The 22327-nt window shown below is 42.5% G+C and overlaps 1 protein-coding gene and 15 non-coding genes across 17 annotated transcripts in view; 6 read left to right on the forward strand and 10 right to left on the reverse strand.

Moving 5' to 3' along the window:
- The window catches only part of LOC115570399 (cadherin-20-like), an 88419-nt gene extending 77300 nt beyond the window's left edge, over nucleotides 1-11119 (forward strand). For both annotated transcript variants that reach the window (XM_030398957.1, XM_030398958.1), the window contains exons 11-12: nucleotides 6336-6587; nucleotides 7757-11119. In XM_030398957.1, coding sequence (XP_030254817.1) covers nucleotides 6336-6587; nucleotides 7757-8283 — 779 coding nt within the window. In that variant the 3' untranslated portion in view covers nucleotides 8284-11119. The remainder of the gene's footprint in view (nucleotides 1-6335; nucleotides 6588-7756) is intronic.
- Nucleotides 264-335, reverse strand: trnae-cuc (transfer RNA glutamic acid (anticodon CUC)). The gene has a single exon. It is a non-coding gene; the product is annotated as a tRNA-Glu (tRNA).
- On the forward strand, nucleotides 512-583 carry trnae-uuc (transfer RNA glutamic acid (anticodon UUC)). Its single transcript has one exon. It is a non-coding gene; the product is annotated as a tRNA-Glu (tRNA).
- trnae-uuc (transfer RNA glutamic acid (anticodon UUC)) lies at nucleotides 1283-1354 on the reverse strand. Its single transcript has one exon. It is a non-coding gene; the product is annotated as a tRNA-Glu (tRNA).
- trnae-cuc (transfer RNA glutamic acid (anticodon CUC)) lies at nucleotides 1521-1592 on the reverse strand. The gene has a single exon. It is a non-coding gene; the product is annotated as a tRNA-Glu (tRNA).
- trnae-cuc (transfer RNA glutamic acid (anticodon CUC)) lies at nucleotides 1877-1948 on the reverse strand. Its single transcript has one exon. It is a non-coding gene; the product is annotated as a tRNA-Glu (tRNA).
- On the forward strand, nucleotides 2125-2196 carry trnae-uuc (transfer RNA glutamic acid (anticodon UUC)). Its single transcript has one exon. It is a non-coding gene; the product is annotated as a tRNA-Glu (tRNA).
- On the reverse strand, nucleotides 2896-2968 carry trnae-uuc (transfer RNA glutamic acid (anticodon UUC)). Its single transcript has one exon. It is a non-coding gene; the product is annotated as a tRNA-Glu (tRNA).
- Nucleotides 3133-3204, reverse strand: trnae-cuc (transfer RNA glutamic acid (anticodon CUC)). Its single transcript has one exon. It is a non-coding gene; the product is annotated as a tRNA-Glu (tRNA).
- trnae-cuc (transfer RNA glutamic acid (anticodon CUC)) lies at nucleotides 3489-3561 on the reverse strand. The gene has a single exon. It is a non-coding gene; the product is annotated as a tRNA-Glu (tRNA).
- trnae-uuc (transfer RNA glutamic acid (anticodon UUC)) lies at nucleotides 3738-3809 on the forward strand. The gene has a single exon. It is a non-coding gene; the product is annotated as a tRNA-Glu (tRNA).
- Nucleotides 4498-4569, reverse strand: trnae-uuc (transfer RNA glutamic acid (anticodon UUC)). The gene has a single exon. It is a non-coding gene; the product is annotated as a tRNA-Glu (tRNA).
- On the reverse strand, nucleotides 4722-4793 carry trnae-cuc (transfer RNA glutamic acid (anticodon CUC)). The gene has a single exon. It is a non-coding gene; the product is annotated as a tRNA-Glu (tRNA).
- trnae-uuc (transfer RNA glutamic acid (anticodon UUC)) lies at nucleotides 4970-5041 on the forward strand. Its single transcript has one exon. It is a non-coding gene; the product is annotated as a tRNA-Glu (tRNA).
- Nucleotides 5800-5871, forward strand: trnae-uuc (transfer RNA glutamic acid (anticodon UUC)). The gene has a single exon. It is a non-coding gene; the product is annotated as a tRNA-Glu (tRNA).
- trnae-uuc (transfer RNA glutamic acid (anticodon UUC)) lies at nucleotides 6071-6142 on the reverse strand. Its single transcript has one exon. It is a non-coding gene; the product is annotated as a tRNA-Glu (tRNA).
- Nucleotides 11120-22327: the final 11208 nt, after the last annotated feature.

The following is a 22327-nucleotide window of genomic DNA, read 5'->3' on the forward strand; positions in this document are numbered from 1 at the left end:
TCACGATATAGCTTTATACGTTAGTGTTACAGTTGTAAATGACAACAAATCAACAACCTTGTAAAGGACATAGTTCCCATACCATCCCATAGCTTTAAGGTAATGCTGGGGTTTTCCTGCTAGAAGTTAAGTTACATTAAGATGGAGTTAGCAAGTCCCATATGGTCTAGCGGTCAGGATTCCTGGTTTTGGTCCAGGTGGGACTTGAACCGGCGACCTTCAAGTCCCCACAGACTGAGCTATTGCCGCCCCCGAAAAGCGCATTCCCTAACCGGGAATCGAACCCGGGCCGCGGCGGTGAGAGCGCCGAATCCTAGACACTAGACCATCAGGGATATATGTTTGATCACTGTATTTCACTGTATAGCTTTATACGTTAGTGTTACAGTTGTAAATGACAACAAATCAACAACCTTGTAAAGGACATAGTTCCCATACCATCCCATAGCTTGAAGGTAATGCTGGGGTTTTCCTGCTAGAAGTTAAGTTACATTAAGATGGAGCTAGCAAGTCCCATATGGTCTAGCGGTTAGGATTCCTGGTTTTCACCCAGGCGGCCCGGGTTCAACTCCCGGTATGGGAACAAAACTACTTCTTTGGCTCAACATCTGATTGTTGCCACGCAAACTTCAATTTCAGTTCTGTCGGCGCTAACAACTTCCACGTAGGCAACAGATTTGCACTTCTGAGATACGCGAAACCAGCAAAAGAAAAATGTTAAGCTAATACCCCAACAGCGACAGCTCACCACTAGTTGGCCTAATTGCTTTTTGGTAAACCGTCACTTTCTCACCATGTTAACGATCGTGAAAGAAAGCATCAAACACGCATTTTAGATGTATACACTTTAAAGTAATGCTGGGGTTTTCCTGCTAGAAGTTATTTCACATTAAGTTACTGTTAGTGTGTCCCATATGGTCTAGCGGTTAGGATTCCTGGCTTTCGCCTGGGTTTGACTCCCGGTATGGGAACGTTCCTTTATTTGTCAAGATAATTTCCTTGTCATTGTTTGTACATACACATGGTGGGTGCTTTTAGAGACTAAATATGATGTTCTAATATTGGGAGGTGAACTCAGGACGCTTGAGTGACAACCAGGAATCCTAACCTCCAGACCATATGGAGCTTAAAATCTATGGTGTAACCCAGAACAATAATGGCTTAAGTTTTGGCTAGTTGCTGGTGGAAATGAGACAAGTTTTCATGTATCACTGATGTTTAATCAGAGGTGTCAGCACCTACGTAACAGTGACTGACGACATTGAGTCAAGTAGTAGTTTGGTTCCCATACCGGGAGTTGAACCCAGGCCTCCTGGGTGAAAACCAGGAATCCTAACCACTAGACCATATGGGAGCTACACATTGTACCTACCTGATTTGTATTTTTGACACTAAATTTACATCAAGTCACCAATGGGGTTTACCAAGAAGTGTCCTTTTTTTTTTTGGTCCGGGTGGGACTTGAACCGGCGACCTTCAAGTCCCCACAGACTGAGCTATTGCCGCACCCCAAAAGCACATTCCCTGACCGGGAATCGAACCCGGGCCGCGGCGGTGAGAGCGCCGAATCCTAGCCACTAGACCATCAGGGATATATGTTTGACCACTGTATTTCATGATATAGCTTTATACGTTAGTGTTACAGTTGTAAATGACAACAAATCAACAACCTTGTAAAGGACATAGTTCCCATACCATCCCATAGCTTTAAGGTAATGCTGGGGTTTTCCTGCTAGAAGTTAAGTTACATTAAGATGGAGTTAGCAAGTCCCATATGGTCTAGCGGTCAGGATTCCTGGTTTTGGTCCGGGTGGGACTTGAACCGGCGACCTTCATGTCCCCACAGACTGAGCTATTGCCGCCCCCGAAAAGCGCATTCCCTGACCGGGAATCGAACCCGGGCCGCGGCGGTGAGAGCGCCGAATCCTAGCCACTAGACCATCAGGGATATATGTTTGATCACTGTATTTCACTGTATAGCTTTATACGTTAGTGTTACAGTTGTAAATGACAACAAATCAACAACCTTGTAAAGGACATAGTTCCCATACCATCCCATAGCTTGAAGGTAATGCTGGGGTTTTCCTGCTAGAAGTTAAGTTACATTAAGATGGAGTTAGCAAGTCCCATATGGTCTAGCGGTTAGGATTCCTGGTTTTCACCCAGGCGGCCTGGGTTCAACTCCCGGTATGGGAACAAAACTACTTCTTTGACTCAACATCTGATTGTTGCCACGCAAACTTCAATTTCAGTTCTGTCGGCGCTAACAACCTTCCACGTAGGCAACAGATTTGCACTTCTGAGATACGCGAAACCAGCAAAAGAAAAATGTTAAGCTAATACCCCAACAGCGACAGCTCACCACTAGTTGGCCTAATTGCTTTTTGGTAAACCGTCACTTTCTCACCATGTTAACGATCGTGAAAGAAAGCATCAAACACGCATTTTAGATGTATACACTTTAAAGTAATGCTGGGGTTTTCCTGCTAGAAGTTATTTCACATTAAGTTACTGTTAGTGTGTCCCATATGGTCTAGCGGTTAGGATTCCTGGCTTTCGCCTGGGTTTGACTCCCGGTATGGGAACGTTCCTTATTTGTCAAGATAATTTCCTTGTCATTGTTTGTACATACACATGGTGGGTGCTTTTAGAGACTAAATATGATGTTCTAATATTGGGAGGTGAACTCAGGACGCTTGAGTGACAACCAGGAATCCTAACCTCCAGACCATATGGAGCTTAAAGTCTATGGCGTAACCCAGAACAATAATGGCTTAAGTTTTGGCTAGTTGCTGCTGGAAATGAGACAAGTTTTCATGTATCGCTGATGTTTAATCAGAGGTGTCAGCACCTACGTAACAGTGACTGAAGACAGTGAGTCTAGTAGTAGTTTGGTTCCCATACCGGGAGTTGAACCCAGGTCCTCCTGGGTGAAAACCAGGAATCCTAATCACTAGACCATATGGGAGCTACACATTGTACCTACCTGATTTGTATTTTTGACACTAAATTTACATCAAGTCACCAATGGGGTTTACCAAGAAGTGTCCTTTTTTTTTGGTCCGGGTGGGACTTGAACCGGCGACCTTCAAGTCCCCACAGACTGAGCTATTGCCGCACCTCAAAAGCACATTCCCTGCCCGGGAATCGAACCCAGGCCGCGGCGGTGAGAGCGCCGAATCCTAGCCACTAGACCATCAGGGATATATGTTTGACCACTGTATTTCACGATATAGCTTTATACGTTAGTGTTACAGTTGTAAATGACAACAAATCAACAACCTTGTAAAGGACATAGTTCCCATAACATCCGATAGCTTTAAGGTAATGCTGGGGTTTTCCTGCTAGAAGTTAAGTTACATTAAGATGGAGTTAGCAAGTCCCATATGGTCTAGCGGTCAAGATTCCTGGCTTTGGTCCGGGTGGGACTAGAACCGGCGACCTTCAAGTCCCCACAGACTGAGCTATTGCTGCCCCCCAAATGCGCATTCCCTGACCGGGAATCGAACCCGGGCCGCGGCAGGTGAGAGCGCCGAATCCTAGCCACTAGACCATCAGGGATATATGTTTGATCACTGTATTTCACTGTATAGCTTTATACGTTAGTGTTACAGTTGTAAATGACAACAAATCAACAACCTTGTAAAGGACATAGTTCCCATACCATCCCATAGCTTTAAGGTAATGCTGGGGTTTTCCTGCTAGAAGTTAAGTTACATTAAGATCGAGCTAGCAAGTCCCATATGGTCTAGCGGTTAGGATTCCTGGTTTTCACCCAGGCGGCCTGGGTTCGACTCCCGGTATGGGAACAAAACTACTTCTTTGACTCAACATCTGATTGTTGCCACGCAAACTTCAATTTCAGTTCTGTCGGCGCTAACAACTTCCACGTAGGCAACAGATTTGCACTTCTGAGATACGCGAAACCAGCAAAAGAAAAATGTTAAGCTAATACCCCAACAGCGACAGCTCACCACTAGTTGGCCTAATTGCTTTTTGGTAAACCGTCACTTTCTCACCATGTTAACGATCGTGAAAGAAAGCATCAAACACGCATTTTAGATGTATACACTTTAAAGTAATGCTGGGGTTTTCCTGCTAGAAGTTATTTCACATTAAGTTACTGTTAGTGTGTCCCATATGGTCTAGCGGTTAGGATTCCTGGGTTTGACTCCCGGTATGGGAACGTTCCTTTATTTGTCAAGATAATTTCCTTGTCATTGTTTGTACATACACATGGTGGGTGCTTTTAGAGACTAAATATGATGTTCTAATATTGGGAGGTGAACTCAGGACGCTTGAGTGACAACCAGGAATCCTAACCTCCAGACCATATGGAGCTTAAAATCTATGGTGTAACCCAGAACAATAATGGCTTAAGTTTTGGCTAGTTACTGCTGGAAATGAGACAAGTTTTCATGTATCACTAATGTTTAATCAGAGGTGTCAGCACCTACATAACAGTGCCTGAAGACATTGAGTCAAGCAGTACTTTGGTTCCCATACTGGGAGTTGAACCCAGGCCTCCTGGGTGAAAACCAAGAGTCCTAACCACTAGACCATATGGGAGCTACAAGTTGTACCTCCCTGATTTGTATTTTTGACACTAAATTTACATTACGTCACCAAAAACTGTCCTTTTTTTTTTGGTCCGGGTGGGACTTGAACCGGCGACCTTCAAGTCCCCACAGACTGAGCTATTGCCGCCCCCCAAAAGCACATTCCCTGACCGGGAATCGAACCCGGGCCGCGGCGGTGAGAGCGCCGAATCCTAGCCACTAGACCATCAGGGATATAGGTTTGATCACTGTATTTCACTGTATAGCTTTATACGTTAGTGTTACAGTTGTAAATGACAACAAATCAACAACCTTGTAAAGGACATAGTTCCCATACCATCCCATAGCTTTAAGGTAATGCTGGGGTTTTCCTGCTAGAAGTTAAGTTACATTAAGATGGAGCTAGCAAGTCCCATATGGTCTAGCGGTTAGGATTCCTGGTTTTCACCCAGGCGGCCCGGGTTCAACTCCCGGTATGGGAACAAAGCTACTTCTTTGACTCAACATCTCATTGTTGCCACGCAATCTTCAATTTCAGTTCTGTCGGCGCTAACAACTTCCACGTAGGCAACAGATTTTCACTTCTGAGATACGCGAAACCAGCAAAAGAAAAATGTTAAGCTAATACCCCAACAGCGACAGCTCACCACTAGTTGGCCTAATTGCTTTTTGGTAAACCGTCACTTTCTCACCATGTTAACGATCGTGAAAGAAAGCATCAACACGCATTTTAGATCTATATAGACTTTGAAGTACAGTAATGCTGGGGTTTTCCCTGCCAGAAGTTATTTCACATTAAGCTACCGTTAGCATGTCCCATATGGTCTAGCGGTTAGGATTCCTGTTATTTTCACCCAGGTGGCCTGGGTTGAACTCCCGGTATGGGAACAAAACTGTTTCTTTGACTCAACATCTGATTGTTGCCATGCAAACTTCAATTACAGTCACTTAGCTGCTAACAACTTCCAGGTTGGCAACTGATTTGCACTAAAGAGATACGTGAAACCAGCGAATTGTTTCTCTCCACTGTGTTATCTGTCTGTGTTTCTAAGCTAATATTGTTGTTTGCTGCCCAACAGTGACAGCTCACCACTAGTAGGCCTAACTAGTTCTTGTTAAACTGTCTTTTTCTCACCACGTTAACGACGTTAACAAACGCGCATTTTAGATGTATACACTTTGATGTAACGCTGGAGATTTACTGCCAGAACTTTTTGCACGTTCAGTCAGAGTTAGCATGTCCCATATGGTCTAGCGGTTAGGATTCCTGGTTTTCACCCAGGCGGCCCGGGTTCGACTCCCGGTATGGGAACACCTCTTTATTTGTGCTAGACCATATGGAGCTTTAAAACTGTGGCGTAAACCAGAAAAATAAGGGATTACGCTGTTGGCTAGACAATTTAAGAAGTTACTGCTGGAAATGAGACAATTTTTCTGGTTTCGTATATGTCTGATGTGTATATCAGTCGCTTACGTCAGAGTAGTTAGCACCAGTCAAAGAAGTTGTTTTGTTCCCATACCGGGAGTTGAACCCGGGCCGCCTGGGTGAAAACCAGGAATCCTAACCGCTAGACCATATGGGACTTGTTTATCACCATCAAGTGACGGCCTCAGATTACCTTCCTACATTTAAAAGCCCACAGTGTTGCAGTCTTACAGGTTTTAAACTGTTATTTATTTATAGTCAGCTGTTACAAAACAAGTGATCTGATCCCAGAAGACTCTAGACGTCTTGCTCTGTCTCATCCTCTCTCTGACCTCATCGTCTCCTTCCAGACAACACAGCGTGGATCCTGACCCGTCGCGGTGGCTGGTCGCAGCAGGACCAGACCATCTTCTACCTCCCAATCGTCATCACTGACGGCGAGCAGCCGGTCCAGACCAGCACCAGCACGCTGACCATCCGCGTGTGCAGCTGCGACCAGAAGGGGAACGTCATGTCGTGCAACGCCGAGGCGTACAGTCTGCCCGCGAGCCTCAGCAGAGGAGCGCTCATCGCCATCCTGGCCTGCATCTTCGTCCTGCTGGGTGAGTTATGAACCGACGCTGTGAGGACGAGCAGAGAGGAGCCAGAGGCCTGTTGTCATCGAATGATGGTTAATCTGATGCAATGTCAGCTGAAGTTTCATGTCACTGCTGAGTTACTGTCGAGCTCTGCAGCTCATATTCGACTTAACAGATAAAAATGTCAGATTTATCACAAGGAAATATGAGTAAAATCTGAAAATAGGGTGGAAATTAACTCAAGTATTGCACTACAACATGCATTTCTTGTACTTTTACTCATATTTCTGTTTAATTATCCTATTTATTATTGTTAAAACAGCCTTTTCTTGAAGCTACCTAGCCAATTAAGCTAATGTTAGAGTGATGAGTTGGTTGAAAACGCCCTGGCTCTCTCTTATCATCGTATTTAGCATATCGCTCTCCAAAATAGGCTTTAAGTTGAGGACTTACTGATGTTTAATGGTGTCTTGGGTAATTTTGGCTAAAGTGTAAATACTGTCGATAGGAAGCTAGTTAGCCAGGACGCTAGCGAATGCAACTTGCAAACCCAAATCCATTCCTCAGTAACCATCCACTTATTTTAAGTGTTTATAGGATCTGGTCATTTTGGTTTATTATTAGTTTTATTAGCTTTGTCTTTAACGTGTTTGATGACATCAAGAGACAGACTTTATTTCTCCCCCAAAATAGTTTGTAGTCTGATGTTATCAAATATTTAAACACTAAAAAGCACAAATAATAGATAATAAATTATCTAAATTGAATATTTGATACATTAAACAAAGAAAACTGAACTACCGCTCAGATAAAATGGATATAAAACTCCTCCTTTGAAATCAGAATTATTGCCTCTATTTAAAACAATGAGCTCACTCTTAAAAGCGAGCGGAGATGTTTCAACCAGAATTTATGTTCTGCGTCTCGGTGGACCGGAGTGAGTCAACCAACTGAGCCGGGTCTGCAGGGAGAGATAAAGTGGGTCCATATCAGCCTCCAGGGGGGAAACAGAGTGTGATGCTGCGGGCCAGCCGGCGCTAATGAATGCTAGACGTTTGCCAGAATTGCAAAAATAAAAACATCACATCAGGAGAAACATTCCTGTCGTGTCTTCTTCTTCCTTCTTTAGATAAGCAAAAAAATTAGGCTTCATGAATGAAATGTGATGTTTTCTTATCTCCTCCTCTCTCCAGTGATGATCCTCCTCATGCTGTCCCTGCGCACCCACCGCAAGAAGCCCTACCTGTGCGACGAGGAGGAGAACGTCCACGAGAACATCGTGCGCTACGACGACGAAGGCGGCGGCGAGGAGGACACGGAGGCCTTCGACATCGCCGCCATGTGGAACCCGCGCGAGGCGCACAACCACCACCTGGGCAAGATGAGGCAGGACATGCTGCCAGAGATCGAGAGCCTGTCGCGTTACGTCCCTCAGGCATGTGTCATGGGCGGCGGCGGCGGCGGGGACAGTAACGTACATGGATACGTGCTGGCGAAGCTCCTGGAGGCCGACATGGACCCGTGCGCTCCGCCGTACGACTCCCTGCAGACCTACGCCTACGAGGGGGAGGGATCCATCGCGGAGTCGCTCAGCTCGCTTCAGTCGGGGACGTCGAACACGGACCACGAGTACGACTATCTCAACGACTGGGGGCCTCGCTTTAAAAAACTGGCCGAGATGTACGGCGTGCTGGAGACAAACAGTCCTCCGCTGTGGTAGGACGCCAGAACACTTTGCCTTTTTTTAATCACGCCAACAAAAAACATAAAAAACATCAGAGACACAAAAAGACAAAAAAAAAAAAGTGTGTGAGGACGACACAAGAAAGCCGGGATGTGCTCGCGCTCACATCGATGACTGTTAGCACTTGAATTCCTGCCGAAGCCTCGATGCTCCGCGGCCTTGAAGGCCTGAGACGCCCGCAGCAGCAGCAGCAGCAGCAGCCAGTTTTGAAACCTCCTCCTTCCCCCCCAAGAGACGGGCCTGGATTGGCAGCCTGGCTCGGCCCACAAAGGAACAGCTTCAAAGCACATGTTAACTCCCCCCGCCTGGCCCGGCCACAGGCAAGAACCGCTTTGGTTCAAAGTGTTGAGCGATTCACGCCAGAGATGAAACCGCGAGAGATGGACGTACCTTCCTCGACGAACTCTGAAATCCACCGCTCTGCTTTTTATATATTCACGAGCTGCGACGCTGGAGGACAAAAGTGAAGAGTCACTGCTGCAAATCTGAGAAGATTCATGTTTGTTTATTTTCATCTGTGGCAGGTCTTAATTTATTTCTTCGTTTCATGTGCTGTATTTATATTTTTTGCTAACTTATTTGGGTACTTTTCGAAACCAACACTGTACTTAAAGAAACTGCCGCCGTGTGAGGAAAAATCTTTCAAAAAGATCACGTTATATGTTGTAACATACATGATGTAACTGCCCCTTGTTTTCAGTCCGTGTGATGAAATGTTCTCCATGAATCTCTAAAAAAAAAAAAAAACCTGTTCACACCTGGTGTTCAAGAGGCTTCTGTGTTATCCAGGTAAATCTTGTGTTATTAGCAGGATCTCGTTATCAGGCAGGCAGCTGCATACCAGCACCAGACTCCCTTAAGAAACCATGACATTTTGTGAGTTCTTGAGTCGGGGGAAGCTTTTTAAACTTTGTGAAACGACGTCAGTGACAAATGATTAATTATTTGTCTCTTCTTGTACATTCAGCATAGTAACATGTTGAGTTATATCTTTTTTCCTGTTAAAATATTGTCAGGTTGTCACTTTGTTTTTGACGCAGTTCCGTTAAAAAAGAGCTACTTTTGACAATTTCACAGCACAGAATAGACGTTTAACAAGGAACTATCTCTGCATTTCTTTCAGCTTTTTTGTTTTTTCGCTCTATAAATTTAAACAACCTGTATTTTAAGTTAGCTTCAAGGTGTTGTTGATAATATACAGCCACTAAATGCTACATTACATCTCCCCCCTACCTTTGCATTCAGGTCATAAACCACCTCAAGTGGTTGTTGTAGCTAACGCTGCTGATGCTAGCTAACATTAAAAAAAAAAGGATAATGTTGCAAAAATATTGTAATATTACGAGTTTCAAGACAAAATTTAATGAGAATGTCATCAACACTAGCTAATGTTACTGTGTTTAATGTTAATAATGCTTTTAACGTTAATAATGCTAACAGTAGCTAGCTAGCGTTAGCGTATAGTTTGCTGGGAGCATACTGGAGAAAAACTTAAAACATTACGTAACGTTATGCTACGGAAATAGCTATTTTTACACCATATCGCTTTACATAACGTAATGACAAAATAGCTGTTTGCTTTATAATTTCCAGTATGCTCCCAGTAAACTCTACTGCCCTAACATTAGCTAGCTAGTTTTGCAACATTAACGTTTTATAGCATTTACGTTAACTAGTATTTATGAGAATTTTATGTTACGTTACTTTCTATTACTTAAAGTTACATTACATTCTTTAAAGTTACTTTACGCTACGTTTTACATTGTGTTAGTTTACGTTATTTAAAGTAACGTTACGACATTTTACGTTTTTTACAAACTGACTCCTACCAAAACTCTTAAAACACTGACGTAAACAAAACGATGATTTGGACCAGACAAATATTTTAAATTATTAATTCTCATAATAATGTGATTTTTACTTTTTATTTTTCCTCCTTCTGCAATCGTTGAAGATGTGTTATTGTGAAAAATGTATAAAAATGTCATTAGTATGACCTTTTAAAGATGCCGGCACATTGTACAAACTGCGTTTACGCCTAAGATCTAAACACAACGCGATCCGATCACGTACCATATACGAAGCATTTCCCTTATTTGAATAACAAACATGTAGGTCGCATGTTAACACCAGGTGTGAATGGGGTGAATGTGTCACGTGACATGAGCAGAGATGACAATGTGTAATCCCATGTGGGTTTTCCAGGTTGATATGTTTGTTGTATTATTGTTTTGTTTTTTTGAGCGATTTGTATTGTAACTCCCAAAAAACATGAAGCAGTTATACATTCATGCGGATTTAAGGGAAGCCATTTTGTGAAAACCTCTCGATGGAGATGTATTAATCCAAGCAGAGGGTATCAAATGTTACTCGCGATGGACAAGCGCACGACCACGAGCCACCTTGTTTCGTTCTTCGGATCCACCGCCGTGCCAATCAAAGAGTCCGACGGCAGTGGAGGGCTCGTTCTGTCCTGCTGGAGAAGTTTGTTTCTGTTCTTTCTCTGCCACCAACACAAATGTGGCTTAAATCCTCCAAATCCTAAAGACCTTCAGAGACTGATGATCTGCATTAAGTGCCAAATGTAAAAAGGACAGTTAAAAAAAAAGGAAAATCAGCAAAACACAAACACCAAAAGATGGAAAACAAATACAAAAAAGGATTTTACAAACTGCGAGCGAAGTGAAGGTTCGTTTTGATAAACTGATTGGGTGACATTTACTTGAAATCTTTGTGGTCAGTCATGCTGCAGTATGTGGTATGTGAATGTAGATATTTTTTGTATTCTTGGTAATAAAAACTTAAAAAATAATGTTGCTTCTGTCGTGTCTTTGAAACCACCTAGATCTGCGAGGGGGAAAAATATATTTTAAAGCAAAATGAAGGATTAAAGAGCATTAATTAGTTGGCTAACGGAAAGCAACAGCAGCTAACGTTAATTTAGAAATGGAGTCAGCTAACGGAGAGCAACAGCAGCTAACATTGGTTGAGAAATAGTCAGCTAACGGAAAGTAGCAACAGTAGCTAACATTGGTTGAGAAATACTCAGCTAACGGAAAGTAGCAACAGTAGCTAACGTTAATTTAGAAAAGGAGTTGGCTAATGGAGAGCAACAGCAGCTTACAAAGAGCAACAGCTGCTAAATTTGGTTTAGAAATAGAGTTGCTAACGCAGAGCAACAGCAGCTAACGTAAGTTTGGAAATGGAGTTGCTAAAGAAGAGCAACAGCCGCCAACGTTGGATGAAAAATAGAGTCAGCTAACGGCGAGCAATAGCATCTAACGTCAGTTCAGAAATGGGGTCAGCTAACGGAGAGTAGCAGCAGCAAACGTTGGTTGAGAAACTGAGTTCACTTGAAATCTTAGATATTTTGTGTATTCTTGGTAATAAAAAAAAACAAACAATGTTGCTTCTGTCATGTCCTTAAACCACCTCAGGTTGCAACATGGTGGCAAAATTTCAGAAATGGTTTTGGAATAATAAAGTGCCTTTTTTAATGCAATCCCCCCGAAGCATGACGAAAATATAAGTCCTTAAAAAGATTAAGTAGCTCTTTAAAATTTGCAATCACATGCTGAATTGTCCTGGAAAGTGTTTCTTGCAAGTTGAATCGCTTTTCATTACAGTTTCCCCTCAAAGTGCTTTAATTTGCTTGACTTATTTTGTTATGCGGCGACGATTAAGAAGCTGAGCGTTGATTAAAAAGCTCATCCCGTACGCCGAACCTGAGCCTCGAAGGCACCTCGCTGTAATCGCTTCGTCTGATTTGCTTTCAACGTTAACGTTTAGGCGAGTACGTTGGAACATTTGCCAATGGGAATCAATCGCTTATAAATAAGAGCGTCGACTTGATTGTCGATCAAATCAAACAGAGGACAAGAAAAGAAAAGACAATGTTTTCCTCCACTAAAACATGAATAACTCTAAAATCAGTGGCTCTTTTTTACCTGCTGGGTGGTAATCAGCAGTGAAATTGCACCGAAGATTAACTTAATATTCAGAGGATTTACGTTTTCTACATAAATGGACTCAAGCAGAACACTTCAGTCACGTACCGGGGATTACCCTTCAATTTGTCTCTTTGTTTTAACACCCGACAGTTCAGACAGGCTTTACAGATCTTTATGTTTCCCTCTTCTTGCATCATATCACAGTTTCTTTGGAAGTAATTCAGGAGAAGCCTCTCTAACCTCCACCCGTCACTCATCAGTGTAATTGGCACCTTTTTCTGAAGTGTGAGGAGTCGCTCTGTTGGAAGGTTTTTATTGTTTTTCTGCCTTCTAGTGGTCCAAAATGACTTTATAACGATTTAAATGTACTATTTATACTATTTTAAAGCGAATTTAAGGATTACAGTGCATAAATAGTCAGCTAACGCAGAGCAACAGCAGCTAACGGAGAGCAACAGCAGCTAACGGAGAGCAACAGCAGCTAACGGAAAGCAATACCAGCTAATGGAGAGCAACAGCAGCTAACAGAGAGCAACAGCAGCTAATGGAGAGCAACGGCAGCTAACGGAGAGCAACAGGAGCTAACAGAAAGCAACAGCAGCTAACGGAGAGCAACAGCAGCTAATGGAAAGCAATACCAGCTAATGGAGAGCAACAGCAGCTAATGGAGAGCAACGGCAGCTAACGGAAAGCAATACCAGCTAATGGAGAGCAACAGCAGCTAATGGAGAGCAACGGCAGCTAACGGAGAGCAACAGGAGCTAACAGAGAGCAACAGCAGCTAATGGAGAGCAACGGCAGCTAACGGAGAGCAACAGGAGCTAACAGAAAGCAACAGCAGCTAATGGAGAGCAACGGCAGCTAACGGAGAGCAACAGGAGCTAACAGAAAGCAACAGCAACTAACGGAGAGCAACAGCAGCTAACGGAGAGCAACAGCAGCTAATGGAGAGCAACAGCAACTAATGGAGAGCAACAGCAGCTAACAGAAAGCAACAACAGCTAATGGAGAGCAACAACACCTAAAATAGAGCAACAGCAGCTAACGGAGAGCAACAACACCTAAAATAGAGCAACAGCAGCTAACGGAGAGCTACAGCAGCTAACAGAGAGCAACAGCAGCTAACAGAGAGCAATACCAGCTCATGGTGAGCAACAGCAGCTAACAGAGAGCAACAGCAGCTAATGTTGGTTTAGAAATGGAATATGCTAGTGGAAAGCAACAGCTGCTAACATTAGTCTGCTAACATATACAACCAGCTTCCACCACAACACAGAAAATCCAGAGAGCCACTTTAATAAAATACATATATTTAGAATGTAATTTATGAGAAATTTCTGTGTAAAAGGTGCCATAAAACAAATACAAATAGAAGACTGGTCTGTTTTTAGAGGCGTTGTGCTGCAGCAGTCACTCCGTGAAAGCTATGTTTAGCCTCCCCACTTCTGTTTCTATCATTCCGTGAAAGTCACTCTCTAGTTTATAAAACTCCTCCTGCTCGCTGCGACCTTCTTCCCCATCACTCGTCACCGTAAATCTCTTGTCAGGAGCATTTGTCTCTTTCCTCCTCAGTGCCCTCCTCCAACACTTTGCCCTGTCGCGCTGCCTAAATTAAATCCTAACAACCCCTTCCTGCCTCCTTCCCAGGGCCCGTTTCCAGGTTCGGAGCGGTGCCATCCGAAAAAGGCACTGAGGGGGTAATTTGTCTTAAGCTCCACTGCTCTTTCTAACAGTCGATGGAGCTCAAACGGTAGAAGATAATAAGAAGCCTTCCAGCTCTAATCCTGCTGAGGGTAAAACCGCAGCAGACCCAGTGAATCATCCCCTAATGCGAAGTGGAAAAACACACTCTGCTCTGCTGGAAATTGAGGGGCGGAAATAATAAAAAAAAAAAAAAAAAAAGGCAAACTCGAGGCCCCAGGAGAGAAGAGCAGGTCTGACCCATTTGACATGTGGAGTTTAGAGAGCGAAACATATATACAGGCCCAAATCGCTACCGGGCTTTCTCACTCTGATCCTCTTTCTTATCTCCCTCGGTCCGTCTCTTTACCTCTTTCACTCCTGTCTTCCTCCAGTCCAACACTTCCTTTGCTTCTTTCTCACGAGTGCAAGCGGTGGGTTATTTACTCTTTATCTCGTTAAGCCGCAGCAGAACATGAGATTCAGCCGTCAGAGAGCGGCACGTCATCGGAGGTTTACGGTAACTTAGCCGCAGACGCTAGTGCGTAGCTTTACTTTGAAACCAGGATTCTCCTCCATCATCTTGTTTTATTCTTCTTTCTCTGGATGTTTTCTGTGCTGCATGACATTTACTGAAGGGGTTTTGGTTTAGTATCAACTCGACCCATTCAGCGATCATCCTCCCGTATCAATTACATTATAAACCTGTAACTGAATTGTTCATTCCTTTTCCATAAATCAGAAAAACCTCACTACAAATTCTCGTTGTTGGTGAAAATCACCACTTGCTTGACAGCAGTTGTTTTTTAAAAAGTATTACATCAAAGCATCTAAATTTACATCTAAAATGGCTAAAAGTTCTGATATTTCACAGAATTGTAATACTGAATACATTAAGCATTTAAAAAAAATTATGTTTGTCTGTAACATGCATATTTCAAGAACCTTTCACTCATTCTACTTCACACTTGGCAGGTTTGTTGTTGAGGACTCGGGGAAGCGCAGTGTCGAATTTGGTGCAATTCTGATACAGTATTGTTTAATATTTAACATTTCCCTCAAGATCAAAACTGTTGTTGGATAATATCACCACTTGCATGACAGCATTTACATGTTGTTCAAAATATAACATTAGGGCATCTAAATTTACAACTAAAATGGCAAAAAAATTCTCTAAAACAATATATATCACTAAATTAAAAAAATATGTTTGTCTGTAACACGCATATCTCAGTAAATATTTAACCAATCTACTTCACTCTAAGCAGGTTTGTTGCTGGGTACTTGAGGAAGTGCAGTGTCGAATTTGGTGCAATTCGGATACAGTATTAATATATTTTGAATGAATAGAGAATGAACACGCTCTGTGCAGCAGGGGGGCGTGGCTTCAGCACTCTGGCTTATACATGATCTCTCTCTTTGTGATCTCATGAGGAAGCAGATGTAAACAAAATGGATTTTAATCTGGCCTGCCAAGGTTGTACCCGTCCAGACTTGCTTTGATACTTCAGATCGTTATACAACGATTATGAAACGATTCAAGGTAGGGGAAGACATTTTTTGATCCTGCGCGATTTGTCTCACTCCTGCCAGCTTTGCACAATTTTTGTTTTTTAATGATGCTGACAGACTCCCTTCCTTTAGGAGCCGACATCCAGGTGTTGTCACCGGCACCAGATTAGAAAAGAAGGGGAGGCTAAACTAAAAAGGAAAATACCCCCCGCTGGTCTCCCCAATCCGTGCTCCCTCTTCCTCCCTCTCATCCTTTCTCGCAATGGCCAATTTCTTCGCTTCCCCATGAGAGGAACCACTGCGGCGCTTCTTCTTTCTGCTCAAAAGTAAAAGTGAAGCATGAGAACACGAACTGGATCTGACAAATTGGACTTGACACGCAGCGTATTAGGTTCCGGGGACCCTTTACGATGAATGTCACTGGCTACAAATAAGAAAAACAGCACCAGGGAACTGGAAGGCAAGTGATGGAGTTGAGTTGAGAGCAGGTTGGATATGAAGTGTTTGTCAAATCTGAGCTGGATTGGGATACGCGTGTTGTCCCGGTGATACTGTTCTTATTGAGCTGCCAATCCTGTAAATCCCAGCAGGACGGTTTGTTTACCAGCCTCCTTTATTTTGTCAGACCGACAGCGATGGAGTGTTTGTAGGATGTGACTCCTTCCACATAGATACCGTGTTCATCTGTGGGAGTCAAACAAACCCGTCTGTCTGAGAGTCTTTGTTGGATTTTTGTCATCTCACAGAAAATCTGTGTTTCTCTTTGAGAAATATTGTTCTTCTCTGCGGTTTTCATCCTCGAAGCGTTTGGGAATCTTTTTCAACCTCGTCCTCATTTAGGCTGTCAAGAGAAACTCACAGTGTGAAACACAAACATTTTTCTTGTGTGTGTTTTTCTGTCACAATTTATTCACCAAATATATCAAACTACATTTTAGCTGATTAATTTGTAGTAAAATGGCAAAAAAAAAAATCTGTCAAACAATATATTTAACTAAATCATGATACTGAATACATGAAACATATTTTTTTTTATACAAAGTGTCTGTCTGTACCTCACATATCTCAAGAACCATTCACCGAATCTACTTCACATTTGGCAGGTTTGTTGCAGAGGACTCAAAAAAGTGCTGTCTTGAATTTGGTGCCAATCGGACATGTGACACGTTCAGTATGATAAATATTATGTTTTTTAAATAAATAAATGAATATAAATAAATATTTATGTATTATAGATTTACAACTAAAATGGCAAAATATTTCTGCCAAATAATATATGTCACTAAATCATGATACTGAATACATAAAGCAATTGTTAAAAAAGTGTTTGTCTGTAACTCGCATATCTCAAGAACCATTCACCCAATCTAATTCACTTTTGGCAGGTTTGTTGCTGAGGACTCAAGGAAGTGCAGTGTCGAATTTGGTGCAATTCGGACAAGTTCAGTATCATATATATTTATAAATAAATATCTATATTTATATATTATAGATTTACAACTAAAATGGCAAAATATTTCTGTCAAAAAATGTATTTCACTAAATCACGATACTGAATACATAAAGCCATCTGTTTAAAAAGTGTTTGTCTGTAACTTGCATATCTCAAGAACCATTCACCCGAAGTACTTCACCTTTGGCAGGTTTGTTGCTGAAGACTCAAGGAAGTGCAGTGTCGAATTTGGAGCAATTCGGACATACGACACTTTCAGTATTATAAATGTTATACTTATAAATAAATGTATAATTATATATTATAAATTAGCAACTAAAATGGCAAAACATTTCTGTCAAACAATATATTATATATCACTAAATTATGATACTGAATACTTAAGCAATTTAAACAAAATTCTGTTTGTCTGTAACTCGCATATCTCAAGAGTAATACACCCAATCTCCTTCACCTTTGGCAGGTTTGTTGCAGAGGACTCAGTGAAGTGCAGTGTCCAATTTGGTGTAATTTGGACATGCAACACGTTCATTATTAACAAACTTTGAATATGCAGCGAGCGAACACGCTCTGTGCAGCAGAGGGGGCGCGGCTTCGGCACTCATGGCTTCATGGCTGTGCAGATAAAGCTTGGCTTAATCGTGATCCCTCTCTTTTAATCTCATGGGGAAGCAGACGTAAACACAATGAAGTTTAACGTGGTGCAGTGACAAAAAAGGTTAAATGAGTCTAGATGAGTGACACACTGCATGATGATAAGTTGCATAATTCCCCATTTTTAGTGTTGACAAACCAATATTTCATGTCATTGTAGTTTTTTTGTGCTGCCTTCACAGTCCTGAAGATCTTTAAAAAAATCCATTATTCAGACCCGGAAAGAGCAAAACATTTTCATTCTTATGCAGTAGATGCATGTCTTTGTCTCATAACTCCTCCAATCAATCTTCCTGATCTACAGGTAGGCTACCACTGCTTTAAAGCGCCAGTAGCATATCTCAAAGCTAGCGATTAACCCTAATAGGAAGAGGTTAAGAGCTCATATTCAACCTTGTAAACAATCAAACCACCTGGGAAGAGCAATCGTGTTCTACATGGGCCGGGAGCCAACAGTTTTTAATTTAACGAGCCACCTTCGAGGGCGATGTCGTGGAAGCCGGTTGTCGTGGCGAAGTCCTGCAGACTCTCAGACCTTCATGGCATGATTGTCTGTCCCTGGAGGATAAAGCCACCTGACGCAAGGCTGAAAATAAGAGACATGCAACTTCCGTGCATCCGGTCACGCAACACATGTACCTCCAGCTGTGCAGAAACAAGGCTGCAGGAGAGGAACATCATGTGCATTTTGTAACGGGGGGGTTTGACTGCACGCACACATGTGGGACGTCTTGACATGAAAGGAAAAAAGATGAAGCAGTAAGTTTTGTTAGATTAACGTTGAAAAGAATTGGCATTAAATGATACGTTAAGTAAATATCAGCATAGAAAAGCATTGAAAAAGAGGAGGATGTCAGAAATTGACCCTTGTTTTAATGTAGCTAGCTGTTTAAATGTTGAGAATCTGAAAACAACATATTTCATAGTATCCTGTTAGCTTCTGTTAGACAACAGTTAACGTCAGCATTTAACAACTTCATAGCTAACGTTACTGTTCGATAACAGTTCTAACCTTAAATAAATGTGTCCAAGATGCATGTTTTTATATTTAGTTTTGTAATTCTAACACTATCAGACAATAACCTTAGTTTGGAAATGGTTGAATGCTAACATTAGCTGGTTATCAAGGTTATCGAATGTGCTGTTTTTGGAGATATGGCTGGATTTTTACTTTTCTTTTGTCTTTTCAATGGACTGTGGAAATTTGGAGTGACTTAAAAGAAAAAAATACACATTTCCTAATATCCTTTTAGCTTCTGTTAGACAACAATTAATGTTAGCATTTAGCCACTTCCTAGCTAACATTACTGTTTAATAACATCCAGTGTTTTCCACTTCTAACCTTAAATAAATTTGTCCAAAACGTGTGTTTTTATATTTAGTTTTGTATCATCTAACACTGTCAAACGATAACCTTAGCTAGGAAGTGGTTGAATGCTAATATTAGCTTGTTAGCAAGGTTATCAAATGTGCTGTTTTATGGAGGTATAGCTGGAGTTTTACTTTTCTTTTGTCTTTTCAATGGACTGTGGAACTTTGGAGGGACATCGGGCCATATTTCATAATATATCCTGTTAGCTTCTGTTAGACAACAGTTAACGTTAGGATTCAACTACATCCTAGCTACATGTTACACAATACAATAGGGAATTTGAGGAGAGAGTAGACTTAGTTGTAGCACAGGTTAAGCCCAACTTACATACTTATTTAACTCTCTCAAGATGCCTAATCGTGTTTGGCATTTTAAAAAATCCATATTTGAGATTTATCAGGAAGTATCTGTTTTTCACGATGATGAATACACGTTGACTCATCTTGAGTCATTCGATGGCCTCTTGATGAGATTATTAAGTGACATGTAAAAACCAGTTTGATTATCGGAAACAACTAGAGGAGATGTTCGCGAGGCCTTCATCACGGCGGGAAGTCAAGAGGCCGCTTCCACTCGACACACAGCGTCAGAGGTTAGTCCTGACGAGCTCCGACATCCACATCCTCAGGTGGTTTTGAAGGGCGAGTGGCGAAGGGCACGCCTCGGGCAACGTTGTCGGAGAGACAGGGCTGCAGAGCGAGAGGGGCTGTCATAATCAGACCGGGATTACTTCTGAGGAAGCTCGATGCATCACAGGAGCTGCCAGAGTGCATCACTCATCGACACACTTCACAGAGATCCAGCCATGTGAGTGAAGAGCAGCTGCCCCCCGTCTGGTTCCTACCTGCGGCCTCGTTAACCTGCTCGATCGTCACATGTGAGAATAAAAACATAGGCTCAGAAACTTATCGACTATACATTTAATTTGCCTTCTCGCAATCTTAATATCTACAATCGCTTACATTTTACAGTTGTACTTGTTTATTTTGCAACCTTTTACAAGGTTCAGTATGTTGGACTTTCCATCCTGTCAAGTCAATACAAAATGGCTAACTGCTAACTTGAGCTACCATTTGCTAGTAAGCTATATTAGCCGTGCAGCTGGCGGTCCAGTCTGGAGCTTCAATCGCTGAGGAGTGCATTGCTGGGGCCTTTCCATCCCGTCGAGTCAAAACAAAATGGGGGAGAAGGGTAGCAGCTAACTGCTAACAGGAGTTTCCGTCTGCTAGTTAGCTATATTAGCCGTGCAGCTAGCAGTCCAGTCTGGAGCTTGGAGCACTGAGGAGTGCACCGTTGGACCTTTCCATCCTGTCGAGTCAAACAAAATGGCCAACTGGAGCTACCGTTTGCTAGTTAGCTACATTAGCCATGCAGCTAGCAGTCCAGTCTGGAACTCGGAGCACTGAAGAGTGCACTGCTGGGCCTTTCCATCCTGTCAAGTCAAAACAAAATGGCTAACTGCCTGCCGGAGCTACCGTTTTCTAGTTAGCTACTTTAGCCGTGCAGCTAGCGGTCCTGTCTGGAGCTCCGAGCACTGAGGAGTGCACTGCTGGGCCTTTCCATCCAGAGTGCCGGTTCAAATGAGCTAACATTAGCGTAAGTTCCGGCACCCTCCGTTAGCCTCACTAGTTTGCTGGCTAGACTCGTCCGGGGAAAACTCCTGCGTGGCGTGTTGTCGGACTGCCTTTAAAAAGTAGTTGAGAAGTAATGAATGTTAATTGTGTCTTGTGGGGTTAAATGCAAAAAACGGTGAATTAGCGGCAGCTTTCCTCAACCCAAGCTGCCATCTTGAAAAAACCTTACATTTACATGTATAAAAATAACGAAATTACACCTTTAAAGGTCGAACATTGTTATAAAACAAACAATCAGGCTGCTATTAGTTAATTAGTTTAAGAAAGCAAACACAACCAATACTTCTTCTACTGCTAGTTTTCACTGATTCATTCTATTTTAATGAATGTTATTACAGGTTTTAAGTGTCTAAATGACACTACAGAGGTCGTTGGTGACATTAAACATCATGCGACTGTCTTTTAGTTTGTTAGCGTTTAAATTCTGGCGATTGCATTCATGCATCACATCTCGTTTATGAGGATTATCATGCTGAACAAAAGTATCTTAAACTTGTAGATTCATCCAAAATCTACTTAATTCAGCCCACAAATACAAACTTTCCTGCAGATCTCGCTCTCACACTGTTACTTAAAGTCCTCCGGTCCGACTCGCAGCGTCGTATTGACCGTCCCGACGAACATGACCACCTCTTGACTCCCAACATCCCAGCCGACCTCCTGCGGCAGCCGAGCCGTGTCGCGGCCTCGCTGACCGAAGCGGCGGTGACAAATGGGAGGACAAAGAGAGCCAGCGAGGACTGGATGTAGTTCTGTTGTGGTCTAATTTAAAGAAACATTGGTGACCTTTAATTCCCACCCAGGAGAAGTTCTGGTAGTAACACAGACTGAATTTATTCTCTCCTCCGACCGTCTTGCTCAAGGGCAGCACAGCAGTTTTTACGCTCGAATACCCTTGAAAGTCCACTCCGGTACACGTCTCTACTCCGGTACGTGTCAGGCCGATGCCGCTGGGTTGAGGCTGGATTGTTTGGACGGACAGAAATCGGTGCGTCGTGAAGAAAAGCTTCCTGTCAGGTCACAGCGTACACAAGAGCAGCGTGATGCATATTCCCGGGATTAGACACATTTGTTCTGAGTCGAGTTTGACCTCCTTTAATCCGTCACGCCGCCTCTGCAGCCTCCCCGGTGCATTCATTAAGGCGGAGAGGCGTAAACAGATCGATGGCATCAGAGCAGGTAGAAGTGGAGCATCGAACAGGGTCAGACACAGTCAGCGCTCGCATGACGAAAAACACTGAAGATGATCGCAAATAAATGTTTCGTCCCAGTGAGGAATTATCTTTATTCCCAGAGACAAACTGTACCGTACTAATTACTTAATTTCTTCTTCCTCTTTTCTTCTTCTTCTTTTTCTTCTTCCTCTTCTTGTTCTTGTTCTCCTTCCTCTTTTCGTCTTCCTGTTCTTGTTTTTGTTCCTCTTCTTATTTTTCTTCTTCCTCTTTTTCTTCTTTGTCTTCTTTGTCTTCCTTCTCTTCTTCGTCTTCTTCTTCGTCTTATTTTTTGTCTTCGTCTTCTTCTTGTTTTTTCTTCTTCCTCTTCTTGTTCCTCTTCTTTTTCTTTTTCGTGTTCTTGTTCTTTTTCTTCTTCCACTTTTGCTTCTTCTTCGTCTTCTTCTTCGCCTTCGTATTCTTGTTTTCTTCTTCCTCTTCTTGTTCTTCTTGTTGTTCCTCTTCTTCTTGTTCTTCTTCTCGTTCCTATTCTTCTTGTTCCTTTTCTTGTTCCTCTTGTTCTTACTCTTCTTATTCATCTTCCTCTTCTTTCA

The sequence above is a fragment of the Sparus aurata genome, chromosome 19 (genome assembly GCF_900880675.1).
Source record: "Sparus aurata chromosome 19, fSpaAur1.1, whole genome shotgun sequence".
NCBI classification, from domain to species: domain Eukaryota; kingdom Metazoa; phylum Chordata; class Actinopteri; order Spariformes; family Sparidae; genus Sparus; species Sparus aurata.